The sequence below is a fragment of the Geotrypetes seraphini genome, chromosome 1 (genome assembly GCF_902459505.1).
Source record: "Geotrypetes seraphini chromosome 1, aGeoSer1.1, whole genome shotgun sequence".
Taxonomy (NCBI): Eukaryota; Metazoa; Chordata; class Amphibia; order Gymnophiona; family Dermophiidae; genus Geotrypetes; species Geotrypetes seraphini.
In genome coordinates, this window is record NC_047084.1 from 373,494,584 (window position 1) to 373,520,471 (window position 25,888).

General features: G+C 37.6%; 1 protein-coding gene across 1 annotated transcript in view; it reads right to left on the bottom strand.

The window, feature by feature from the left end:
- Positions 1–5,859: 5,859 nt before the first annotated feature.
- FNTA (farnesyltransferase, CAAX box, alpha) overlaps positions 5,860–25,888 on the bottom strand; it is a 97,016-nt gene continuing 76,987 nt past the window's right edge. The window contains exon 9 of the mRNA XM_033915481.1: positions 5,860–6,830. Coding sequence (XP_033771372.1) covers positions 6,681–6,830 — 150 coding nt within the window. The 3' untranslated portion in view covers positions 5,860–6,680. The remainder of the gene's footprint in view (positions 6,831–25,888) is intronic.

The following is a 25,888-nucleotide window of genomic DNA, read 5'->3' on the forward strand; positions in this document are numbered from 1 at the left end:
GCCAGATCCCGCAGTCAATTGATCCTGTAGTCAATGCCAACTGAAAACTATGTCCTTTTCATAGACACACACAGAGATACACCCTTGCCCAATATGGAATAATCACAAACTAAAAATAGAAATATGTAGACAAAAAGTTAAACTGAACCGCCAAGAAACCAGACTCTGCATACAATGCAACACCACAAAAACAGTGACATGTCCCCTAATACTGTGCAAAATATAAAGACAGTAGATGTAAATTTGAAAAAAACTGATACATAACAATCACCACTTTACAAATTAACAAATAAAAATAAAACAAATAATGAGAAATAAGAAAATACCATTTTATTGGATTAATCCATTTTTCAATTATCTTTCAGAGGCCAAATCTTTCTTAAGAACAGTACAGTATACTGCTGTTACGGTATCCTGTCCTGAGGAAAGGGGTTTAGTCCAAAAAATTGCCTTATTTCCATTTCCTATTTATAAACTTTTATCATTACAGTTACAATACTACTTGATTCTAAGGAAAGCAACAAAAAAATTTCTACCTTTTGTCATTTCTGCTTTAATCATCTTCTTTGCTCTCTTCTTTCTATACAGCATTTGTCCTCTCTCCCTTCCATGCAACATCTGCCCTCTCTTTGCCCCTTCCACCCAGCTTCTGCCCTCTCTCTACCACTTCCATCTACTGCCCACACTCTCTCTGCCGTTCCATCTACTGTCCACCCTCTCTCTCTTCCATATGGCATCTTCCCTCTATGTCCCTTCAATAAACTGTATATCTGGGGTCCATTCTCTCCTTTGCACATAATTCATTTCAGCTTCACCCCTCATTATTCTGTCTCCACCCCCTCCCCTATGCTTTGGCATCTCTCTTTCTCTTCTCCTTTCCTTCCTTCCTTCCCACTCCACATCATGGTGTGGTATCTCTATCTCCTTCCCTTCCCTCATGTCATGGCATATCTTCCTCCCCCTCCATGGTCTGGTATCTCATTTCCCTCCCTCCCATGGACTTGGCATCTCTGGTTCCTCTCCCTTGTCTTCCTTATTCCTCCTTCCCTCTCTCTCCCCAATTGGGTGCTGCTGCAGCAGCAGCAGCATGTCTCCCCCCCTTGCCTGTGCAGTATTTCTACCCTCTTCCCTTCCCTGTGTAGCAGCATGTCTCTCCACTTGCCTTTGCAGCATTTCTACCCTTCCCCGTGCAGCATTTCTACTCTTCCCCCTTCCCTGTGCAGCATGTCTGGCTAGCTCCCCTGCTGAAAGCCACGGGCGTCCGCTCCTCGCACAATCCAAAGCTACGTCAGAGGGAACGCTTCTGACACACCTGCAGATTGCGTAAGAAGCGGACGCCCGCGGCTTTCAGCAGGGGAGCTGGCCAAAAGATGAGCAATGCCGGTGAGCACCCAGGACACCCCTGTTTACTGTTGCTGCTGATGGTTAAGGAAAGCAGCAGCGGCAGAATAGGGAGGGTGGCCGGCTGTGCACTAGAGAGTTGCGCAGGGACAGAAGTCCCACCCATCCCCGTGAGGAATCCCTCCGTCTCCACAAGGAATCCCCTTCGTCCGCATGAACTTCAGAAATAGTTATTTCATTTAATTATGCTACTGAATTAAAGGCTCTAGTAGAGACCCATTTACAAATAAGCAAAGACACTTTATTAATTTGGAAATATTAATTGGGAAGAATACATACTTTTTAAACGGGTTTCTACCAGAGCCTCTAATGTAAATATAAAATACTCAGCTGATGAGAACCCCCAAGCTGTCAGCTGAGGACTTCCTTTGCAGTTGGCCGGGGGTCCCTTTTGCCAAGCTTGGCAGTACCATAATTCAGTAGCGTCCCTGAGTCACAGATGCTGGCACCTCAGTGGCTCATGGATGTTGCCAGTGACTGCTGTGCTTGGTGGAGGGGAGTTCTGGCCATCTCTAGAGGAGGTCCTCTGATGGCAGTGCTTGGGGATCCCCACCAGTCACAGCAAGGGTCAGCAAGTACTTCAACACTGTAGAAATAAAACCAGAAATGCATTTCCTTTTCTTTTGAACACAGTACAAAGACAGCTGCTATATACATTTCCCCAAAGCTAACATATTTTAGTCAATAAATTCCGTTTACCACCTTTGTTGTCTGGAGACTTATTTTTCCATAAAGTTGGTCCCAGTTTCTTTTTTCCGCTTTCCCATCTTCTGTAAATTCTTCTGTTGCTGTCCATTGGTTTCTCCTACCATGGTCCAGCATTTATCTTTCGTCCCTGCCCACCAGTCTCATGCCCAACATTTCTCCTTCTATCACCCCTCTCCAGCACCATGCCACATCTCTCCCTCTATTCCCTTCACCACTATGTCCAACACTCCTCCCTCTTGCATCCATTTCAATCTGTCCATTCCACAATATTTCTCCCTCATCTGTACCTCACTTCCTCCCTATGACCAAAAATTTTCCTTTCTTCCATTCCCTGTGTACACAACCATCTCTTTCCTTCCCTTCCTTTCTCCCAAGTCCATGCCTTCTGTGTCCAAAAACGCATTCCCTCCCCCACCTCAGCATCTCTTTCCTTCCTCTCTCCCAAGTTCATGCCTTCTGTGTCCAAAAACGCACTCCCTCCCCCACCTCTTCCCCTCCCTTCCTCCATTCTCTCTCCCAACTTCATGCCTTGTGTCCAAAAATGCACTCCCTCCCCCACCTCTTTCCCTCCCTCCATCCTCTCTCCCAAGTTCATGCCTTCTGTGTAGAAAAACATATTCCCTCCCCACCTCAGCATCTCTTTCCCAAGTTCATGCCTTGTGTCCAAAAATGCACTCCCTCCCCCCCTTTTGTGTTCCGCGTTTGCCTCCCAGCCCTCAACTTAGCAACTTTCTTAGCCAAATGGAGCTCGAGCCATGAGGCTTGTCTTCTATTTCCTGCCTGCCCTGCCGCGCGCACATAGCCGACCGGAAGTCTTCCCCGATGTCAGCGCTGACGTCTGAGGGCAGGCTTTGCATAAGCCCTCCCTCTGACGTCAGCGCTAACATCGCGGAAGACTTCCGGTCAACTATGTGTGCGCGGCAGGGCAGGTAGGAACAGAAGACAAGCCTCGCACCTAGAGTTGTATTTAACCCTGCGGGTCCCCTGTCATCCCCGTTCAGCTATCTCCTGTGCACCCTCTTGGGATGTGCACCCGGGGTTTCTGTAGAGTATTTAACTTTCATGGGGCAACTGGGACAGAAAGTGGAGCTTTCCAGTTTTTAAATAAGGCATATTTCATAAGATTGTGAGGAACCTTAATACAGTCCTTAAGCCACTCTTTGCAGTCAAGAGCATCTAAGAGCTCTGCTCGAGGCTCTGATTCAGATTCCATATTAATTGTAAGCACCTGCCCCATTTGTTAGATAAACTTTGTAAAAGACAGACTTTATGGAGGTGACCTTCGAAGAGATGGATCAAATAGAATCCCATGGGACTCATCTGTAGACAAGATCAGGGTAGTCGCTAGAAGAGTGTGGTGAAAGGTCCGAGTCATACTTCTCAATGTCAGCCCTTGCAGATGTAGAACATTGAATGAGCATCGAGGAGAACGTCGAGATGAGCTGTGCTCCCTAGAAGATGGATGTCTCCTTGACTTAGACACTTGGAAGTTGTGGTGTTTGAGATCGATGGCCCAATGAAGTTTGAGAGCAGTGCTTGGACTGGGCTGAGGCTAGGTCCTTAATTGGTTCAAAGGATTTCTGTCATTGCGATCATACATGGTAAATTTCAATGGTACATCTACCGCGTGGTCTTCGGTCTGTGGTGTCCCTCAAGGTTCACCATTGTCCCCTGTTCTTTTTATATTTATATGACTACATTAAATTTATTTTCATTAAACTCTATTGAAACTTTATTCACATATGCCGATGATATTCTTATTTTACAGAGGTAGATCTGAATTTGAGCAATATTTCTGCTAATATCAATTCACATATTTCCAAACCACACCATTGGTTACTTCAGGTCCAAATGAAATTAAATACAACAAAAACATTGCTTTGGTCCCGAATTTGCAAATATTCCAAGCACAGTTACAGCTAATACTGGTGAAGTTCTACCAATAGAGTTCTGTTTTAGAGTATTGGGAATCATCTGATTAAGAAATGCTTTTTTAGTTTAAGCACATTGAAAAAAGTGTCTGCCCTTTATTTTACCAACACCATTTTTGCAGTTTTGGTCCAGTCAGTTATTTTTTTTTAGTTCAATAAGTAGATCAGCTGAACTATTGCAAAATGTTGGTTTAAGTAAAGGGAATTCGAAAAGGTTACAAATACAGAACATTGTGGCATGACTAATTTTGGGAAAATCAAAATTAGAGCACATTACTCCATTGTTTAAGAACTTACACTGGCTCCTGTTTCATTACAAAGTTCAGTTTAAATATGCTTGTATTGTTTATACAATTATTCAGGGATTGTTTGACTCTCTCTTGAACTCTTCAAACATTTTTGGTTGTAGAACTATTCATATACACAAGTTATCTTTTCCTTCAGTCAAAGGTTCTCAATCAACCGGCAAAACTGCTCAATCCTTTTCCTTCCTATTGACTGCACTGTGGAATGACCATTCAGATACAATCTATTTCTTTTCATGTTTTCCATAAAATTTAAAAAAAACTTGTTTCAACGTTTAGAATGTAATTCCTAATGATATCTCTTAAAATCAACAGATCTTTGCAAACATTTTTTTTATTATAAACTGAGTAGAGTCCTATATCTTTAGGGATGATCTGGTATATAAATCTAAGATTTAGATTAGAAGCAAATTTTTGCATCAAGTGCAACTACAGAAATCCAGTTAGTTCCTTCTGCAACAGCTCTCTAAGCTGATCCTGCAACGATAACGCTGGTACTAATATTGGCAAGGGTACAGTAGGTGCAGTCTGCGTCAGGTGTTGAAGCATTGGGGACCTCAATGTCAAGGCACACTTCAGAGGAGACACCAATTGTAAGGATAACGATCTTGCGTCGGTGCATCGACAAAGTGTGTGTCAATGGTGATGATGCCTGGGACAATGCTGAAGTCTGTTCAGAGGGAGAAAAATGTTTATGCTTTAGCCTTTTTATGAAGTTCCCCCCAAACAGGTGTTGTCATTTTCATTGATACCAGTGTCGATGTTGATGAATCAGCATCTGAATCTCTAGCCATAGTCGATGCAGTTGAAGTTGACCCCAAAATTTTTTCAAATTTTAATTTCTTGGCTTCAAGCAACCTCTTCTGCAACTTAGAGCAGTGTGAAAGAAGTATCCCCATGTTGAGGACCTAGACATTGGATACACCAATTATGTGGATCCTTGCCTGAAATGATCCTGTGACATTGAGTGCACCACTTGAAGCCGCTAGGCATTTTGGACATGGAAGGAAAAATGCAGATGCGAGGTCAAAGAACTTAATGGTCTGAGGAGGTCGAGTAGGTAATAAACCAAAAATGTGTCATCATTTTCAGCTTGAGAAGAGGCTGGAAAGTGACCGTAGGCTCAAAACAAAAAAGTGACCAAAAATCAAAAATTTTGATGTGTAATGAAAGAAAACAAATAAATGACAAAACTGACAGGAAGGCACAAAATATACACACAGAATATATACACTTAGAGAAACTAAGAGCAGCTTTTCCGCTCTGCGGAAAACTAAGAACCGACAGTCCTGTGAGCTGGCATCAGGCGGGAAGGCACCCATGCATGCACGGTACAGACAGTCTCAGGATTTTTAAAGTGACAGTACACTTTTGCACTTTCCATGCCAGGCTCCATGACATCACCCACATGTGAGAATATGTTGCCTGTTTGTCCTCAGATAATCTCAACTTTCCCAATATTTACTAGTCTAACTAGTACACTACCTACCCAGTTAAAAAAGAGAGACAATTTATTTAATCAAAAAAAGTTAGTTTATTTTTAAGAGCACAGTGCTTAGAATGTCCCTTTTTAAGTTAGTTATACAAACTCTTGTTACAACTGTCAGTGCACTAACATGGCTGTTCTAGCATAAAATAGTAGCCATATTCTCTATTTAGCTAGATGTGCAAGATACTCCACATACACTATTGCACAAATCACCTACAGGCATCAATACTATTAATTCTGACCTTGCTTTCTTGCCTTGTGAGGAAAAGGTTATGACACAGTCCATTGTATGGGACCCATGTTTAAACAGATGCACAATTTTTTTGCAATAGGTCACTGTTCAATTTTAACACTACATTCAGAAAATTAGCAATAAAAGGATGACATCAATGCTGCCTGAACTGTATCATTTATGCATTTTATTGTAAAACTTTTCTCTTTTTAAATTTAATCTGTCCACTTTATAAAATCAGTAGGCTGTCTACTACTAAGAATGTACTTAAATACAGTGGATGTCAAGCTTGGTCTTTGAGGCCTCCTAATGGGACTGGGTTTCAAAATACCCCAATCTGCTAATTAATGAGTTGTTTTAAAAACAAATATCTGCTACCTATTTGTTGTGGGCATCCTGAAAATCAAACCAGTTCCAGCACGTGTTCAGGTATAGTCTTGCTCCAACTATAAGTATTTGCTTTTGGTCTACCAAGAGATGCTCCCCCACAGTACATCAGGGGATGTTTGAGAACATCTGGAAACCAGAATAGCCATTTCCAATTTTAAACCATGCAAGTCCAGTTACAGTTAATTTAAAGGATTAATGAGATGAGTATAATGCAGACCTTCTTGCTAGAGATGCTGCTGCTGTTCTGTTGATGAGGATGGAGAAGTTTCCCCATTCTCTGTTCTTGTGCTGTACTTCTTTTGCAGGCATCTTCCAATATATCGCCAGTACTCCTTTCTTATTGTGTCCTTTTCTTTGGCCAGAATTTCACATAACTGAAAAAGGAAAAAAAAAATTAAAAAAAAAATCCTCAATACAATGAAGAAGAAATATATTTTTATTTATTCAATTTTCTATACCGTTTTCCCAGGGGAGCTCAGAACGGTTTACATTAATTTATTCAAGTACTCAAGCATTATCCCTGTCTGTCCCAGTGGGCTCACAATCTACCTAATGTACCTGGGGCAATGGGGGGATTAAGTGACTTGCCCAGGGTCACAAGGAGCAGTGTGGGTTTGAACCCACAACATCAGGATGCTGAGGCTGTAGCTTTAACCACTGTGCCACACACTAATGCTTTTTTTAAATTGCCAACTATTTTCAATTAGACATGTCTAGGACCCTAAATGCTGCTGATTATTCTGGATTACTACACCAGAAAATGTTACATAAATTACCGTATTTTTACACATATAACACGCGCGTTATACACGATTTTACAAACTGCGCAATAACCATGCGCATAATATCCGTGAGCGCTTTATACATTTTTTTTTTTACATTGCCGATAGTCGGCGACACCCATACGCCATGGTCACGCAATGTGGGACCAGGCAGGCAGCCTTGTGTGCCACTCTGTCACTAGAGAAGGGAAGAGGCAGCCACGTCAGCCAACCAGGCAGGCAGCGGGCCGGACACAAGCAGCAGCCTTCGGAACCGAAAGCCGCTGAGAGTCCCGGCATGGTGGCCCTGACAAAAGAGTTAGCAGCTACGGCAAGGCAACAGCACCACCAGCGGCTTGTTCCAGCCTCCCGCTCTCCTCCTTCTCTTCCCCCATGGCAGCACTGGGCGGCACATTCAGGCTTCAGCCGCCTCCACCGCCGCTCCTCTGACTCCCTTCGCCTCAGCCCCCGCAGCAGGCAGGACATGGAGGAACAGGCCTGTCAAGCTGCGCTGGAGGAACTAAAATAAGGTACAGGGGAGAGGTCGGAGGGAGTTCGGGGGGGGGGGGACCCTGCCTGCCTTGGGGATGAGATACTTGCTTGTTAGAATCAGTACAATTTCTCCCTACTAATCCAGATTCAAACATCTATCATTTGATTATTACAACATACATATCTTATCATGCCAATAAATCAATCCATCACAAACATTACAAAAAACTTTTATAGAATCAGGGCCTAAGGGCTCCTTTTACTAAGGTGCACTAGTGTTTAGTGCACACAGGAAATTACTGCACACTACGCTTTTAGAACTAACGCCAGCTCAATGCTGGCGTTAAGATCTAGTGCGCAGCTATGTAGCACACGCTATTCCGCACGTTAAAGCCCTAGCGCACCTTAGTAAAAGGAGCCCAAAGTGTTAAATGATTAAACTAAGTAAAATCTAACCTTTTAAAGTCTATAAATGTTACTATTACTCAAAGTCATGGCTGACATCTGGATGCCCCCCCCCCCCTTTTTTTTGTTTTGTTTTACAGTGCCGAGGTAGGACAGACCACCATTTGCTAGTCCAGGGACTGCACACTTTTCTCCCACAGATGTTGGCTATTGTTTAAATATTTACACCCTTTTCTCCCTGTGGTACCAGATTAGCTCAGCAAACCTTTAAACTAGTAAGGATGATAAATTATGGCTCACCTGATCATTTTCTTTCTTTTAATACCACTGTCAGCTTTGCATTGCTGAGTGCTGGTTGTCAGCATCATTTTCTGTTGGCCTAACCAATGTCAGCAAAGGCCTAAGGGAGATTATATAAACAGATCTGATCCTGGGCATGTCAGTGTAGACAGACCTAAGAATACTATTAAATTACTTCTAAATGACCAGAACTTAAGATCAACAAAAAACCCTGACAGAATGTTGGGAGGATCCACAGTTTCAATAGATGAGCAAAGGCCAAATGCTTAAGGCAAAGAATGGCTCCAACTAGTGCTGCCAAATTTGAATCGATTCGTTTTTACAAAAAACCGAACTCACCGATTCAAGTCGGCCCCCTTGCTAAAGGGGCTTTTCCTCTGCCGCCGGAGTCTGTCCATCTAATGTAACTTCCGGTTTTGCGAAACCAGAAGTTACATCAGAAGCATGGAATTCAGCAAAGGGAGGCTAAAAAGTAATAGCAAGTTTAAAAAAATAGTAATAATGAAAGGTCCAGAGAAGCGTGTGTTTCGGGCCATTTTCCGTCCATTTCGTTTTGGGCCATTTTCTGACCATCCCCCCCTTTGTGGTAAGAGCGGATTTCGTGGGAGGGGGAGAACGTGTCTGCCCCCCCTCACGGCAAAAGCCTGAGAACTGTGCCAGCGATCGCCCTCCACCTGCAGCGACTGCTCCCAGCGAAAGTGAAAGAGAAGGGACCCAGGGAGGCAGCTGAAGATCCCCCCCCCCCCCGATGCACGAGGATCTCGCCCGTGGCAAGTGCTGAGCTGACATGTATCGACCGGCTCTGATGTTGGCTGGCGGCCTGGGCTTCCCCCCCCGCAGAACCTGGCCCGCATGGTGGTGTAGGAATGGCTCAACGAGCATGGCCACTGGCGACCTTACTTGGCCACCAGGTGCCACCACATCGAGAACGTGCTGAAGGAGGATGTCCAGGGCAGCATGGTGCTGGGCCAGGTGGACCTGCAACTGGTGCCCTATGTCATTGACCTGCAGTCCATGCACCAGTTCCGCCAGGACACGGGTGAGTGGCCGAAGGGGAGCCAGGAGATGCTTCCCCTGGCACTGCTGACCAGCACGTATCAATGGCACCTTCAGCTCAGCAGGCTTTTACTCCCTCTCCCCTCATCAGTCTCCTTCCCCCAGCCAGTTTGCAGCTTCTCCCCTCCCCCATCCCCCCCACTTCTGTCCCAAATTCCTCAGTCCGAAATCCAAGATCCTGCTCTCTCTTCCCCCCTACATCTCTCCTCACATCCAGGCCTTAAAGATCACTGGTTTAGACATTTTAGGGTGGCCGCAGAAGAGAAAAGCAGGCAAATCAGGTATTCTCTGCTTGTCCTTTACTTGGAAAGGTTTGAAATACAAGGCAACTAATTCTGTTTCGGGGGAGGGGAGTGGGTTTTTGTTTTTGGGCAAATTCAAATGTTTATGTACATAGTGAGAAAAAAAAAGGCCTTTTCTACTTTTGTTTGAGGATGTAAGTCACAGCAGATAAAGACAAAGTTGGACAAGTTCCTGCTAAACTAGAACGTATGCAGGTGAGGCTGGACTCATTTAGAGTACTGGTCTTTGACCTGGGAGCTACCACATGAGCGGACTGCTGGGCATGATGGACCACTGATCTGACCCAGCAGTGGCAATTCTTATGTCCCATCCTTAATGCATGCTAGCAAGAGAAAGCGCCGACTGTTCCCCCTGCGCGCGCAATCCCAGATGCAGAAAGCAAACATGACTCTCCCTCCCCCTGGTTCTGACCTGCAGCTGCCAGTTTTCTCACAGCCCAGGCCAACCACACTTTCAACCAGACGCAGCGCTGATTCAGTGCCAGTAAAACAGACCATTTAGACTGCCAATGCTGCTTTTCAGTGTGCTTTGCTCTCGTCTCTCTTCCTGTTGGCTATAACATGCAGGAGCTGCTCCTCGCTCCAGCTCCAGTCAGGCCTAAGCAAAGAGCTTGGGGTCCTCGGGGTTGGGAGTCTTCAGTTGAGCCATCCTCACCACCCTTCGCAATTTTGATAAAGTAAAAAATCAAAACTGCATGAGGCTGCCAGAAATCTCAGATTGGTCTGATGGATTGACCCTGTAACTGGATAACTTGATAGGTCTCATGCTGTTTCTTCACTAGGGTGAAGGCAGGAAGATGGATGGTGGGGGTATGGACTTGGGGGAGATTATGGAGAAGGGAGATGGACTTGGGGTAGTTCATGGAAAGATGAACTTGGGGGAGATCATGGAGAGGGGAGATGGGAGGGATAAAATTAATAATGGATCTAAAAACAGGAGAGGGAGAGAGATGGTGGACAATGGGATTTAGGGAGGGAAGGAACAGAAGGAGAAAAGTTGGACACAAGGGATGAAGTAGAGGGGGGTATAGATACTGGATAGGAGGGTAGTTGGGAAAAGAATGGGAGATGTCTATTATTCAAAGCATTAAACGGCTCCGCCCCCCCCCCCCCCCCTCTATCTAAACAACCGCCTAAACCAGATCCTCACCTCAAGACAAAGAACTCTGGGCACTCAGCGCAAAAAGATGTTTGATAACCTTCTGGCGACGCAAGCAGCAAAACTTAACCACTCCATCTCCAACCTGTTGAGGGCAACGGGCGACTTCAAAACTTTTCGAAAAGAAATCAAAACCCTACTTTTCAAAAAATTTATCCAGATATCTTAATCCAACCCTTCCCCCTCCTCCTAGTTAAACTCACCCAAAATCTCCACTTAAATAATCTCTTCCTCCTCAAAACACCAACCAAGTATTCAGATCCCTGAAATGTAACGTAATCTTATTTGTACTCTAATTGTAATCTATTTGTTATATCACACAGTAACATACAGTCAATTTAATATCCAATTTGAAAAAGTTCTTCCATAAATTAATCCAGCTACCTCTCCTCTCTTGTAACAAAAACAAACAAACAAAAACACCAACCAAACCAAACTATTGTAACTTCACTGGAAATGTCCAGTTAGCTCTTTTGTAATCCGCCTTGAACTGCAAGGTATAGGCGGAATAGAAGTCCCTAATGTAATGTAAGATGGTGAACCTTGGGATGGTGGGGAAGGAGGGAGAGATGCAGGATGAAAGGGTAGTTAAGAAAAGGAGATGGTGAATCTGGGGATGGTGGGGTCCATCACTGCAGCTGCGGGGATGGAAACAAGAAAGGAAAGATGCCAAACCTCCAGGGGAGGGAAGGAAAAGAAGGGGAGGACAGAGATGGAAGATGGATGGTTAGCATGGAGAAAGAAGGAGACTCTGGCAAGCACGTTAACGGAAGACAACCAGAGCATGGGACCAATCTGATTTAAATAATGACCAGAAAAGAAAAGGTAGAAAAAATAATTTTACTTTCTGTTTTGAGATTACAATATGTCAGATTTGAAATGTGTATCCTGCCAGAGCTGGTGTTAGACTGCAAATGTGAGCTAGGAGGGGGCGTGGCTTGGACGCGAACTCTGATGGTTGGGTGAGTGAGTAGCTCCATGCATACAAGCCTATTTATAGAAAATACTACAAAAATAATTAAATTATAAAAGAAAAACGGCTAAATAACATCAAAATATGGCATCTAGCAAACAAAATAAAGGAGAATCTATGGCTGGAGGATCCGGTACAGGAAGCAGCAAAAGATCAAAGCCGGAGCCTAGCACTCCTCCTTCAAAGGTGCCGTTACCATCAGACGAAAGCCCCGACATTATGGAGAAATTACGGCAAATAAAGGAGATTGTTTTAGATAGCAATAAAAAATTACAAAAAGCAATGGACGATGCTGCAATCCTCACTAAAAGAGTGGAGGTGACAGAAAACAGAATAACTATTTTGGAGGAAAACTCTGAGCAAATAAATATGGATATGAGACACAATAAAACAATATGGAAAGAGGTCACAGAAATTAAAAGAGATCTTGAAGATAGCCGGAATCGAGAACGAAGAAATAATTTAAGAATTATCGGGATGCCGGAAGGGGTGGAAAAAAACGACCCTATAACTTTCTTGGAACAATTTTTGCCTAAAGTGCTGCCATTAAAATTCAAAACTGAATTAGAAATAGAAAGAGCACAGAGGATCCCAACTCAGAGGAAAAACTCACAAATGGGTCCAAGAACTTTAATTTTTAAGCCCCTGAGACATCAACAAGCAGTAGAAATTTGTCAACTAGCCAAAGAGAATAAAAATCTCAAATGTCAGGACGCAAAAATACACATTGTCCCTGACTTTGCAAGAGAAATGGCATTGAGAAGAAAACAATTTCTAGACTTGAGACCCCAATTAAGATCCCTGGGGGCTAGGTATGGGCTCCTATATCCGGCAATAATGAAAATTACAATTAATAATACAACTCAAAATTTCTCGGACCTGAAAAAACTACAGGAATTTCTTGAGCAACATGAACAACCAATGTCCTCTTAAAAACATCTGAAAGGATCTTTTCAAAATTAATTACATATATTATAACTTGACTTTTGATAATATGAACATACAGGAAAATTTCAGTTAAAACTCAAAACTTCTAATACAACGGATATAATTTGAAATACATGGAACGTTCTTAATAAGAAGCAAGAAGAGAACATTACCCTCAGGCCAACTTAAGGACATAAATTTTTTCTGATCTTCATAATTTTATTCTGGATTTTATAATAAAATAGACTTACATGCAACATCGTGGAGCTGAAAGGGATCCGATTGAAATCTTAGCACAGAATACTGCTTTTGACTCACTGACCTTAAAGTAAAATAGTTACTGATTGGCTTTAGAAACGTAAAGGGCGTTACTTGCAAGGGAAGAGAAAAACTCCTTCAATCATATTAACGAATATAATGTCAAAGATAAAAGTAGAATATGATTGGTTAAATTAGGTGATTTCCTGTTAGAGGAGGTACTCCCGGATAAGTTTTGCATTTCAAAAGGGTCGGAGGGGAAAAAAATATATATATACAGGGCGTTCTTATTTTATCTATTGATCCTCCTGGTAAGATCCAAATTTCATCTTAGAAATTCTCCTGTATATTCCTCAAAAAAAAAAAAAAGTCATATTTTATGGTTTAATAACGTCTTATTCTAATGCTTCGAAGTGATAGCACTGTTGCTATTTTGATTTGCTGGCTCTTCTAGTTTTCATCTTAGGAATTCTCCTATGCTTATGATGCATTATATTTTCATATATATATATATATATATATATATATTATATAAACTAAGAATATGTCATTTTGATGTTTAAACACTATTATATTGTTGTTCATGAGGTTAAAGCTAACTCCTGATTTAAAAAAAAAAAAAAAATACATTTTAAATCATCTGGATGCAAGGATCATACTATATTATTGAGGATAATGAACAAGCTTATAAATGAATAAGTATAGATAAAGATTCCCTTATAATTCCTATATAATTCGTATATAGATCCTGAGATTTTATATTTATGATAAAAAAGAAGGGGGAAAAAAATTAATTTAATTGTAGTAATTAAAGTTGAATTTGGTAATAGCTTGTGGGAGTTATTTATACCTAACCTCAATCTGCGTATCCAAGTTTTCGTATTTAGCTGGGGGTGGGAGGGAGGGGAAGGGGGGAGATATTTAATGAAGGGATGGGTGAGGGTAGGGGCTGGGACATTATAAAACATTTAGTACATTGGGATAAGTTATTAAAAATAATTATTTACTGTTCAATTTTGGGATATTTGTGCTTTAAAAATTTAAATGGATCTCAAGATTCTATCTTTGAATGTTAATGGTCTAAATCATATAATAAAAAGGAAAAAAGCATTATTATTTTTAAAGAGGCAAGATGCGGATATATGCTTTATACAAGAGACCCACCTTTCAAATATTGAATCAAATAAGTTGGAAGGAGGTTGGGTCAAGCATTGTTTTTTCTCACCAGCTATAGGGAAAAAAGCGGGTGTTGCTATTCTAGTAAATAAAAAATGCTCTGCTTCATTCAAATTAAAAGCATCAGATATTCATGGAAGATGGGTAAATGTGGAAATGAGCGTGGGAAATACTACCATGACGTTGTTTAATATATACGCCCCTAATTCGAACCAAAATGAATTTTTTAAGACTCTTCAACAATTGATTTTGCCACTGGCTACTTCAAATCTAATAGTAGCTGGGGATTTTAATGCTGTTATGGATTCTCTATTGGATAAAAACCCAAGTAGATTTATGAAATCTATGGGATTAGATAATTTGGTACAATCTTGCGATTTGACAGATATTTGGCGAATACTTCATTTTGATGGACGGGAATTTTCTTTCTGTTCTCATGTTCATAATTCTTTTTCAAGAATAGATTATATTTTTATTTCAAATAATTTGGCACATCAGGTGTCACAAGCTGCCATTGATCCAATCATTTTATCTGATCATGGTGGGGTCTGGATTGAAATTAAGATTGCAGATCAAAATACTAATAGACCAATTTGGAAGTTTGATAATACATTGCTTGCTGATCCAATATTTTGTGAGAATCTTCAAACAAAAATGAAGGATTATTTTCAATTGAATGATAAAGACGAGATCTCTATGGAAATATTATGGGATGCTTTTAAGGCATCAATGAGAGGACAAATAATTTCTTATTCGGCTTATCTTAAAAAACAGATTAAAAAACAATTTTTAAATTTAGAAAAAGAGATTAAAATTTTAGAATTAAAACTTATAGAAAAATGGGAATATTCTATTCAACAAGAATTGCTAAAACTTAAAGGGAAATATAATGAGATTTCATCTAAATTGATCAGGAAAGATATATTTTCTCAACAAGCTTTGTATTATGGTAACTCAAATAAGGCGGGAAGAATATTGGCAAATTATCTTAAAACGAAAAAGGAAATCAAAATTAATTGCCATTAAAGATGAAAATGGTGAAACATTTATACAAATTGAGCCTATTTTAAAACAGTTCCTAAAGTTTTATAGATCTCTTTATTCTTCCGAGACTTATTTAAATAAAGAAAAAGATGGTTTAGAATTTTTGAAAATGTTAGAGGGTCCAAAAATTCCTGAACATGTAAAACGAAGTTTGGAAGAACCAATATCACTAAAAGAATTAGGAACAGCTTTGAAGTCCCTTAGAGTTGGATCCGCTCCAGGTGGTGATGGATATACGGTAGAATTCTATAAAACATTTCAAAATTTTCTATTGCCCTATTTATTAAATCTTTATCAATACCAATTTAATAAAGGTTCTATTAATGGCACTATAGCAGAATCTTTAACTATTGTTTTGCCAAAGCCAAATAAAGATCCCACTTTGGTTTCAAACTATAGGCCAATATCTTTAATAAATGTAGATGGTAAATTACTAGCAAAAATATTAGCCTTAAGATTGGCTAAAGCTCTCCCTCATATTATAGGTATGCATCAAACAGGATTCGTTGCTCAAAGACATTCATCTCATAATACCAGATTGGCATTCCATATGTTATACTTAAAGAAAATGAATGAGCCTACTTTTGCTGTTTCTTTAGATGCAGAAAAGGCTTTTGATAGAGTAGAATGGACCTTTATGTATCAGGCATTGGAATGGTTTGGTATAGGTCCTGGATTCATACAAATAATACAAACATTGTATAGCTCCCCTTCTGCTAGATTATATATTAATAATACTTTTTCAGAAAAATTTAATTTACAGAGGGGAGTTAGACAAGATTGTCCCTTGTCTCCTTTACTGTTTGATATTGTTTTAGAACCCTTAATATTAGCTATCCAACAAGTAAAGGAAATACAAGGTATACCACATTCAGATAGAGAATATAAAGTATCTGCATATGCAGATGATTTACTATTGTATTTGAGGAATCCAGAATCTACCATTCCACATTTACTTGAGTTGATTGAGAAATTTGGAAAGTTCTCAGGATACAAGATCAATTGGAATAAATCAGAAGTTCTTCCATTAAATGTACACTGTACAAAAGGATTATTTGATGCATTCTCTTTTGTTTGGAAGGAGGAGGCTATTAAATATCTGGGAATTTGGATTATAAAAACAGTGGATGAAACAATGAAAAGTAATGAAAAAAGCATATTACAAAAGGTGACAGAAATGTGTGAGCAATGGAATCTCTTGGTGGGGAAGAGTACAAACTGTTAAAATGATGATTTTGCCTGTAGTTTGTTACCAAATGGGGATGATACCAGTTTTCTTTCATGAATCTTTTTATAAAAAATTAAATAGGATTTTGACAAAATTTATTTGGCTTGGAAAAAACCCCAGAATTGCTTTAGTGTCGTTGCAAAGGCCAATTGTGGAGGGCGGAGTAAATTTTCCCAATTTTTATAGGTACCATCAAGCCTATATTTTACGTCAAGGTATGTATTGGATCCTCCCAGAGCCCACCTGATAATATTCCAGACTGGTTCTGGTTAGAGTGGAGACTTATGTTTCCCTTGCGTCTTAGTCATGTAGTTAGTATCAGAATGCCAAGGTTATATAAAGCTCGCAAACTTTATGGCAGAAATTTAGCAAGAATAATTAAATCCAGTCTATTAGCATGGATAAATATAAACGTAATCTGGATTGGATTAAATTTCATCAATTTTATGAATTTATGTTCAAAAAACAGACGCCTCAGACCCACCACTCCACCGCTTGTAATACTTCAAAAAGCGGGAGGTTTATTGTGGCGCCTCTCATTACTAACTTGGAGTCGGATGACAGCGGCACCCTTGGGAGACCCTTGATAAAACACTTGGTTGTGAAACATGTCGGGTCTGACTCCCTGGATTTTTGGCTGAGATAAGTATCACTTGGTTTTTTTAAAAACATATATTATGATACTCAAGATATGACACTTAAAGAGTGAAGAGTCTTTTGAATGTTTTTCGATAAAATAAAATAAAAAATAAAAAACAAAAAAGAGTTACAAGTAAGGAAAAACAACATACAAAATGGACTGCCAATGATGAGGCGCCACAATAAACCTCCCGCTTTTTGAAGTATTACAAGCGGTGGAGTGGTGGGGCTGAGGCGTCTGTTTTTTGAACATAAATTCATAAAATTGATGAAATTTAATCCAATCCAGATTATGTTTATATTTATCCAAGGTTATATAAAGAGCATAAAATATTTATGGATACTTGGAAAACTCTAAGATAAGTAATCTAACTCCTATTCCAGTAAGTAAATCAACAACACAAACGATTTGGTTAAACCCCAAGATCAAGGTTGGTGGTTTTAAAATCATCTGGAAACATTGGATGATAGCAGGTATTCGTATTTTGGATGATGTTAATACAAAATGGTAAGTTGCTGGAGTTTTCACAATTGCAACATAAATTTGATCTTAATAAGTCACAATATTTTAGATGGTTGCAATTGAAGCAATCCATTCAGGCAGGGTTCCCTGAATGGAAAAATCTTACTAATTATCATAGTTTGGAATTCTTATGTTTCCAGATGGATTCAACAGATCATAAAGCCGCACAATGGTATAAATTAATATCTGGATTTGTAAATAAAAAAACCAAAAAATGGTCTTAGAGACATTTGGAGCATTGAGATAAAGCACCAAATTACTGCATCTCAATGGCCACGACTTTGGTCTTGGAGGTTAAAATGTACGGTGTCAGCATCCATGAGACAAACTTGGTTTTTTCTATTGCACAGAGCTTTTTGGACCCCTGTTCGTTTACAAAAGATAGATAGTTCTAGGTCTAATAGATGCTGGCACTGTCACGTTGAAGTCGGAACATTAGACCACCTTTTATTTTATTGTCCATTCATCTTAACATTCTGGAAGTCAATTTGGCCTCAAATCAATAGGATGTTAGAAAATCCGGTAGCCTTGACATATGATACTATTTTATTTGGCACAACTGTGAGAGCAAGAAGTCAAATTTCGGCAAGCAACAACAAATTACTGTTTATTTTAATTGGAATAGCAATACAGCAAATAACATATAATTGGAAAAAACATGACATGTTAAAACTACAATTTCTGGTGGAATTCTGTATGCCATATATACAAAATGGAACTCACCATTGCAACACAAAAAAGGCTATGTGAATAAATTTCAAAAAGTCTGGGGACCGTTAACAGATTTCTGTAATGAATGATTAACTTTTCCCATGATAAGATATTTGAATAGAGGGGAATGGGGTGGGATTTTATTTCTGATTATTACATACTATATCAATATTTGAATGAATTTACAATAAAGTTGATTTTATGTATTATTGATTGGGAGGGAGGGAGGGGTGGGGGATTATTATATTCAATAAGAATTATATAAATTTAGATTTCTTGCATAATATTATAACTTTATATAATATTAATTTTCTAAAGAAATGTTAAATTTGATGTTAATATATGAGTTAATCAAGTGTGTATATTCAAGTTTCTAATGAGTTTATTTGGAACACTTGTTGTAACATAAGAAAATGAATAAAGATTTATAAAACTGAAAAATGGAGGGGGCGTGGCTTAGCGCTCACAAAATGGAAGTGTGATCGCGGCGCTCCTCTCAATTAGGCAACGATTGATTAAAAAGTTTCCCTCTTCAAGCTGATTTTGGCAAAAAAAAACTAGAGCGTATTGATGATAAAATATTGCTGATACTTCTCCTAAAAGGAAAAGAAGAAGGACAGTGAAAGAAGCAACTTCGTCAACGATAGTGAGGGAATATCAAGCCTCTGCACCGTTGGAAGTTTTTTGTGCCGGATCCGCTGCTTCTTCGGCTCTGAAAAGAAACTGTGCCTGTCAAAGCTGAAAATTTTATGCCTGCCAGCTCTAACAGCTTGATACTAACCTTCGCCAATACTGAGGTGGAGGCCTGAGGGGAGAGAGCCAAGAAGATCAGTTATTTCTTTGCCGGCTTTTGCTCTGTGCTGGTGCGGCGCGAAATCGAGGGCGGGCTGCTATACATTGTGGCTGGCAAGAGTCTTCATCCTAGCAACCGCTGTGGAGAGGATAAAATCGGCGAAAAATATCAAAAAAGTGCAGGAGCATGGCAAGCACCCGACAAAATAAAAACGAAACTGGAACGTCGGCAAAAAGGCAGAAGCAGGATCAAATTACACCAAGCAAGGTCCCGCTTCCTGCTGAAGAGACGGATGTGCTGAGCAAAGCAGAAGTTATGGAGGAATTGAGACAGATTAAACAAATGCTTAAAGAAACAGTGAGTAATATGGCTGAAATGAAGGAAGACAGATGGAAATAAATAATAAGAGAACAACTGACTTAGAAACTAAAATGGAGGTCTTAGAATGTGAAGGAAACAGATGTAAAAATGACAGTTTGGAACTGATTCAATTGAAAAATCAGCTGGAAGATTATGAAAACCGAGGAAGAAGAAAGAACATAAAACTTTTTGAAATGCAGGAAAATTTGGAAGGGAAAAATACCATACAATTTTTAGAAAATCTAATTCCTAAAATACTGCAATTGGATTTTAAACAGCCATTAGAAATAGAAAGGGCGCACAGGATCCCATTAAAAAATATGGAAAATCAAGGCAGACCAAGACCATTAATATTTAAAATGCTAAGATACCAGCAAGCAATAGAAATTTTAAATGCTGCCAAGAAAGACAAAAATTTAAATTACAAAGGATCCAAAATATGGTTTTTGCCTGATTTTGCTAAAAACACAGCAAACAAAAGGAAGAGATTCCTAGACTTGAGACCTCAATTAAAGGAAAAGGGATACAAATATGGTTTGTATTACCCAGCAAAAATGAGGGTATCTTCTGGAGATAAATCCTTGTATTTTGAAGATCCGGAAAAGCTAAAGACCTTCCTTTCAAAATCAGAACCTATGTCATTCTAACATAAAAGATGTTGAAATGATCAGAAAAATTTAAGACTGGTTTTGATGTACATTGTGAAAAAATTTTAATATAAAACTTTGAGATTTTGGAATTCTGAAGAAAGAAAAATATGAAATAAAGAACAGTAAATAAAATAAACTAAAGAAAAAGACAATATAAAGAAGAAATAGACAATAAAGATGGACTGGAAACTCAAGAGTCTAAACTTTAGAAGAGTAAAGTTGGATGGCTGAAGTAAAGAGTGTTCAGAAAGTAATAAAAAACTTGAATAAATAACAAAATGGGAAAAAAAGAAGAATACACCAGATAATAATACAACTGGGTAAAAGAAGAATAGCAGAATGGAAAAAAGGATATTAAATAAATGACTAATGACACTCAAGAGACTAAAGGGAAGAAGGATAAAAATAAGAAAGCAATATGAAAGAATAATCAATTTAATAAACTAATGACACGAAAAGTAATGAAAGAATGGATAACAAAAAGAAGAATATAGAATGGACTAATCATAGACAAAAACGATCTATGACATTTAGATATAAGTAAAAGAAAGGAAATGAAAATATAAAATAAATAAGAAAAATATACTAAATATACTAAATATTAATTATAAAGTTTGATTTTGTAATATTATAATTTCAAAAGGATTTGATATTAATTGGAAAAGAGGAAAAATATATTAAAAGGATGATATGAATTGCTGGAATAGAATGTATGAGATATAGGGAAAATAACATTACTATATTAAATATATGTTTATGATAGAATTTAATGATATAAACTAAAATATTGGGGAAATATAAATTAAAGATTGATGAGTGGATAAAGATACATTAATGAAATGTTAGGAGTAAAATATGATTAAAATTATCAAAGGTTAATATAGATAGATAGAAAATATAATTATTTTAAAAATGGTAAAAAAAAAAAAAAAAAAAGATTTTATGTTTAAAAGGAGATATACTAAGATACACTGTGAAAGATTAATGAATTTATTTTAAGAAATGATAAAGGGGATATTGATTAAATATTGATTGCCTAGAGGGGAGGGGGATGTTCGGGTTGCTGTTCCAATGTGTGTCCTAAAGCAGTCATTATATTGGGTGGGAAAAAGATGGGATTTACTAGAATGATTAAGGAAAAGATTAATAATGGATTGGATACTTTAAGGGTAAAAATGTGTGTCATAGAGAAATATGAAGGAAGAAAGGAAAAAGATTAGGATGATAAGTTTTAAAATATATAATGTCTTTTAAAATATATTCTATTAATGTCAATGGCCTGAATCATGTAATCAAAAGGAAAAAGGTATTAACATTTTTAAAAAAGCAAAACGCGGATGTATATTGTTTGCAGGAGACTCATCTGAACATAAAGGAATCAAAAAAACTAAAGGATGGGTGGGTAAAGGAATGTTTTTTTGCTCCAGCAGCAGGTAAAAAAGCAGGGGTAGCAATTCTTATAAATAAAAAATGTATGGCCAATTTTAAGGTAATAAATACAGATCCACATGGAAGATGGATACATATTGATATAAATATGGGAAATAATGCCCTGACGTTGTTTAATATATATGCCCCTAATTCGAATCAACCAGAATTTTTTAAAAAGTTACAGAGTATGTTGTTACCACTGGCTGCTTCTAATTTAGTGGTGGCTGGAGATTTTAATGCTGTAATGGATCCATTATTGGATAAAAAACCAGGTAAAAGCATAAAATCTTTAGGTTTAGATAATTTGGCTCAATCATGTGATTTGAAGGATATATGGCGTATTCTTCATTTTAATGATCTGGAATTTTCATTTTGTTCACAGGTTCATAAATCATTTTCAAGAATAGATTATATTTTTGTTTCAACAAATAAGGTGCAACAGGTGATTAAAGCTTCCATAGATCCTATTATCATTTTGGATCATGCGGGAGTATGGATAGAATTACAATTGGATCAATTGGAGAATGGTAGACCTCTTTGGAGATTTGATAATGCATTGCTTGTGGATGACAAATTTTTGGAAAATTTTAAAACACAAATTAATGATTTCTTTCAAATAAATTTAGTGGAGGATACATCTATTGAGAATGTATGGGATGCATTTAAAGCAACTATGAGGGGTAATATTATATCATATTCAGCTTTTGTTAGGAAACAGTTTAAAATGCAATATATAGAATTAGAAAAAGAAATTAAAATATTAGAAGCTAAATTGGTAAGTAAATGGGAATATGAGGTTTTGCAAGCTCTTTTGAAAGCAAAAGGTAAATATAATGAATTAACTTCAAAAATGATAAGAGATTTGTTTTCCAAGCAAGCAGTGTATTATGGAAATTCTAATAAGGCGGGAAGATTATTGGCAAATTATCTTAAAGCAAAAAAAAGAAGAACTAATATAAATGGGATAAAAGATGATAATGGTATAATAACAAATCAAACAAATATAATTTTAAAACAATTTCTAAAATTTTATAAGGACCTGTATTCTTCCGAGCCTTATTTGGAGAGACAAAAAGATGGTAAAAATTTTTTAGATTCAATTAATGGACCTAAGATTCCTGATCATATAAAACGGAGTTTAGATGAACCTATATCATTAAAAGAATTAGAAACAGCATTGAGATCTCTTAGAGTTGGATCCGCTCCAGGTGGTGATGGTTATACAGTAGAATTTTATAAAACATTTCAAAATGTCCTATCCCCATATTTACTAAATTTATATCAGACACAACTTATAAAAGGTGATATTAAAGGTACTATGGCTGAATCAATAATAATTGTTTTGCCTAAGCCAAATAAAGATCCTACTTTGGTTTCAAACTACAGGCCTATATCTTTAATAAATGTGGATAATAACTTTTGGCGAAAATTTTGGCTTTAAGATTAGCCAAAGCTCTCCCACATATTATAGACACACATCAGACTGGTTTCGTTGCTAAAAGACATTCCTCTAATAACTCTAGATTATTGTTTCATATGTTAAATTTATCAAAAAAAATGGATGAACCGGCTTTTACAGTTTCCTTGGATGCAGAAAAAGCGTTTGATAGAGTAGAATGGAATTTTATGTATCAAGCTTTAGAATGGTTTGGTATAGGTTCTGGATTTATACAAATGGTAAAAACTTTGTATAGCTTCCCGATTGCAAGATTAAATATTAATAATATGATATCTGATGGTTTTCAATTGCAGAGGGGAGTTAGGCAAGGTTGTCCTTTATCTCCTTTGTTATTTGATGTTGTATTAGAACCCTTATTGTTAGCAATACAGCAAGCAAGGGGGATACAGGGTATTCCATATTCTGATATGGAATATAAAATTTCAGCTTATGCGGATGATATTTTACTTTATTTGAGGAATCCAGAGTCTACCTTATCTTCTTTATTGGAATTAATTGATATGTTTGGCAAATTTTCAGGTTATAAAATTAATTGGAATAAATCTGAAATTATACCTTTAAATGTTCATTGTGTAAAAGGATTAATTGACGCTTTTCCGTTCATATGGAAAGAAGAAGGATTTAAATATCTTGGCATTCAAGTTAAAAATACAACTGAAGATACCGTAAAAGAGAATGAAAAATTTATACTAAAAAAAGTTACGGAGTTGTGCGAGCAATGGAACCCTTTACATATTTCTTGGTGGGGGAGAGTTCAAACTATTAAAATGATGATGTTACCTGTAGTTTGTTATCAAATGAGTATGATACCTATTTATTTTCATGGGTCCTTTTATAAAAAGCTTAATAGCATTTTAACAAAATTTCTTTGGCTTGGTAAAACACCTAGAATAGCTTTAGTAACTTTGCAAAAATCAATTAAGGAGGGAGGGGTAAATTTTCCAAATTTTTATAGGTACCATCAAGCCTATATTCTACGTCAGGGTATGTATTGGATCCTCCCAGAACTTATAGATAATGCACCAGATTGGTTGTATTTGGAATGGCGCCTTATGTTTCCCCTAAATTTAGTTCATCTTCCAAGTATTAACATACCTAGAAGATACAGAGAAAATAAAATATTAATGGATACTTGGAAAACATTGAGGTTTATAAGTAAATTAACACCTATCCCAATAAATAAATCAACTAATCAATCTCTATGGATAAACTCCAAGATCAAAATTGGCGGAGCTCAAATCCTTTGGAAGAACTGGATTATTGCAGGCATTAGATCTCTAGATGATGTTATTTCAGAAGGTAAACTGCTGGAATTTTCACAATTGCAACATAGATTTGGTCTTAGTAAAACACAAAGTTTTAAATGGTTGCAATTGAAGCAGGCCATTCAGGTTGGGTTCCCTGAATGGAAAACATTGAATAATCAATATAGTTTAAAGTTCTTATGTTTTCAAGCAGACTTCCTAGGACATCAAGCCGCATTGTGGTATAAATTAATATCTGGATATTTGAATAAAAAACCAAAAAATGGTCTAAGAGATATTTGGAGCATTGAGATTAAGCATCAAATTAATGCATCTCAATGGCCACTAATTTGGTCTTGGAGAATGAGATGTACAGTGTCAGCATCTATGAGACAAACTTGGTTCTTTTTATTACATAGAGCTTTTTGGACCCCTACACGTTTACAAAAATTAGATAGCTCTAAGTCCAATAAATGCTGGCACTGTAATCTGGAACCAGGGACGTTGGATCATTTACTGTATCATTGTCCCTACATTAAAAGTTTTTGGAATGCAATTTGGCCACAAATTAACAAATTGATGGAAAATCAAATAGCAATATCATATGATACAGTGTTATTTGGAATGATGATGAGAAAAAAAAGTCAAATTTCACCAGAAAATAACAAGCTTTTATTAATCATGACAGGGGTTGCCATTCAGCATATAACCAACAATTGGAAGAATTATAATAACCTAAATTATACATTTTGGTGGAATACAATATGTCATATATTTAAAATGGAAAGAGCAATAGCAATACAAAGAGGGACATATACTAAATTTATAAAAATATGGGGGCCATTGACAAAATATTGCAATGAATAAATAGTAGGATTTCTCTTCTTCTTTTCAATATCTTCTTTGTGACACACATGAAGGGGAGGGTAGTGAAAATAATTTTTACACAATATGATATACAATATGTAATGTATGATTGGAAAGTATTAGAAGGGTGGGGGGAGGGAGAAGGGATAAAAATATATTTAAAATATGATGTATTAGATATAAAAAAGTGATAGTGTATTCATCAATTGTATTTTAATATTTTGTACACTTTATGTAAAATTTGAAAATGAATAAAAATTATAAATCAAAAAAAAAAACAAAACTGAAAAATGTGAGCTAGGATTTAACAGAGAAAGGAAAAGTATTTTTTGTTTACACCACAGCGCCATTGTGGTTAGGAGAGGGCAAAGGGGGTGAAGAAGCTAAAAAAGGGGTAAAGATGTTTTTTGTTTTTGTTTTTTTTAAAACCCACAGATTTGGGCAGGAAAATCGAATCGAAAAATCGATTCAATAGGCTGAATTGAATCAAAATATTTTTTCCTGAATCGGGCAGCACTAGCTCCAACTAATAAGTAGTCAATCAAAAGCCAACTGTCACAGAGAGATATTGGAAAATAACAGAAATTCAAATCTATGAGGGACAGGCCTTGCCCCCGTTTTCTCTTTCTCCTCCAGCTTTTTCACACCTCATACACCTCCACCCATGTAGGCAC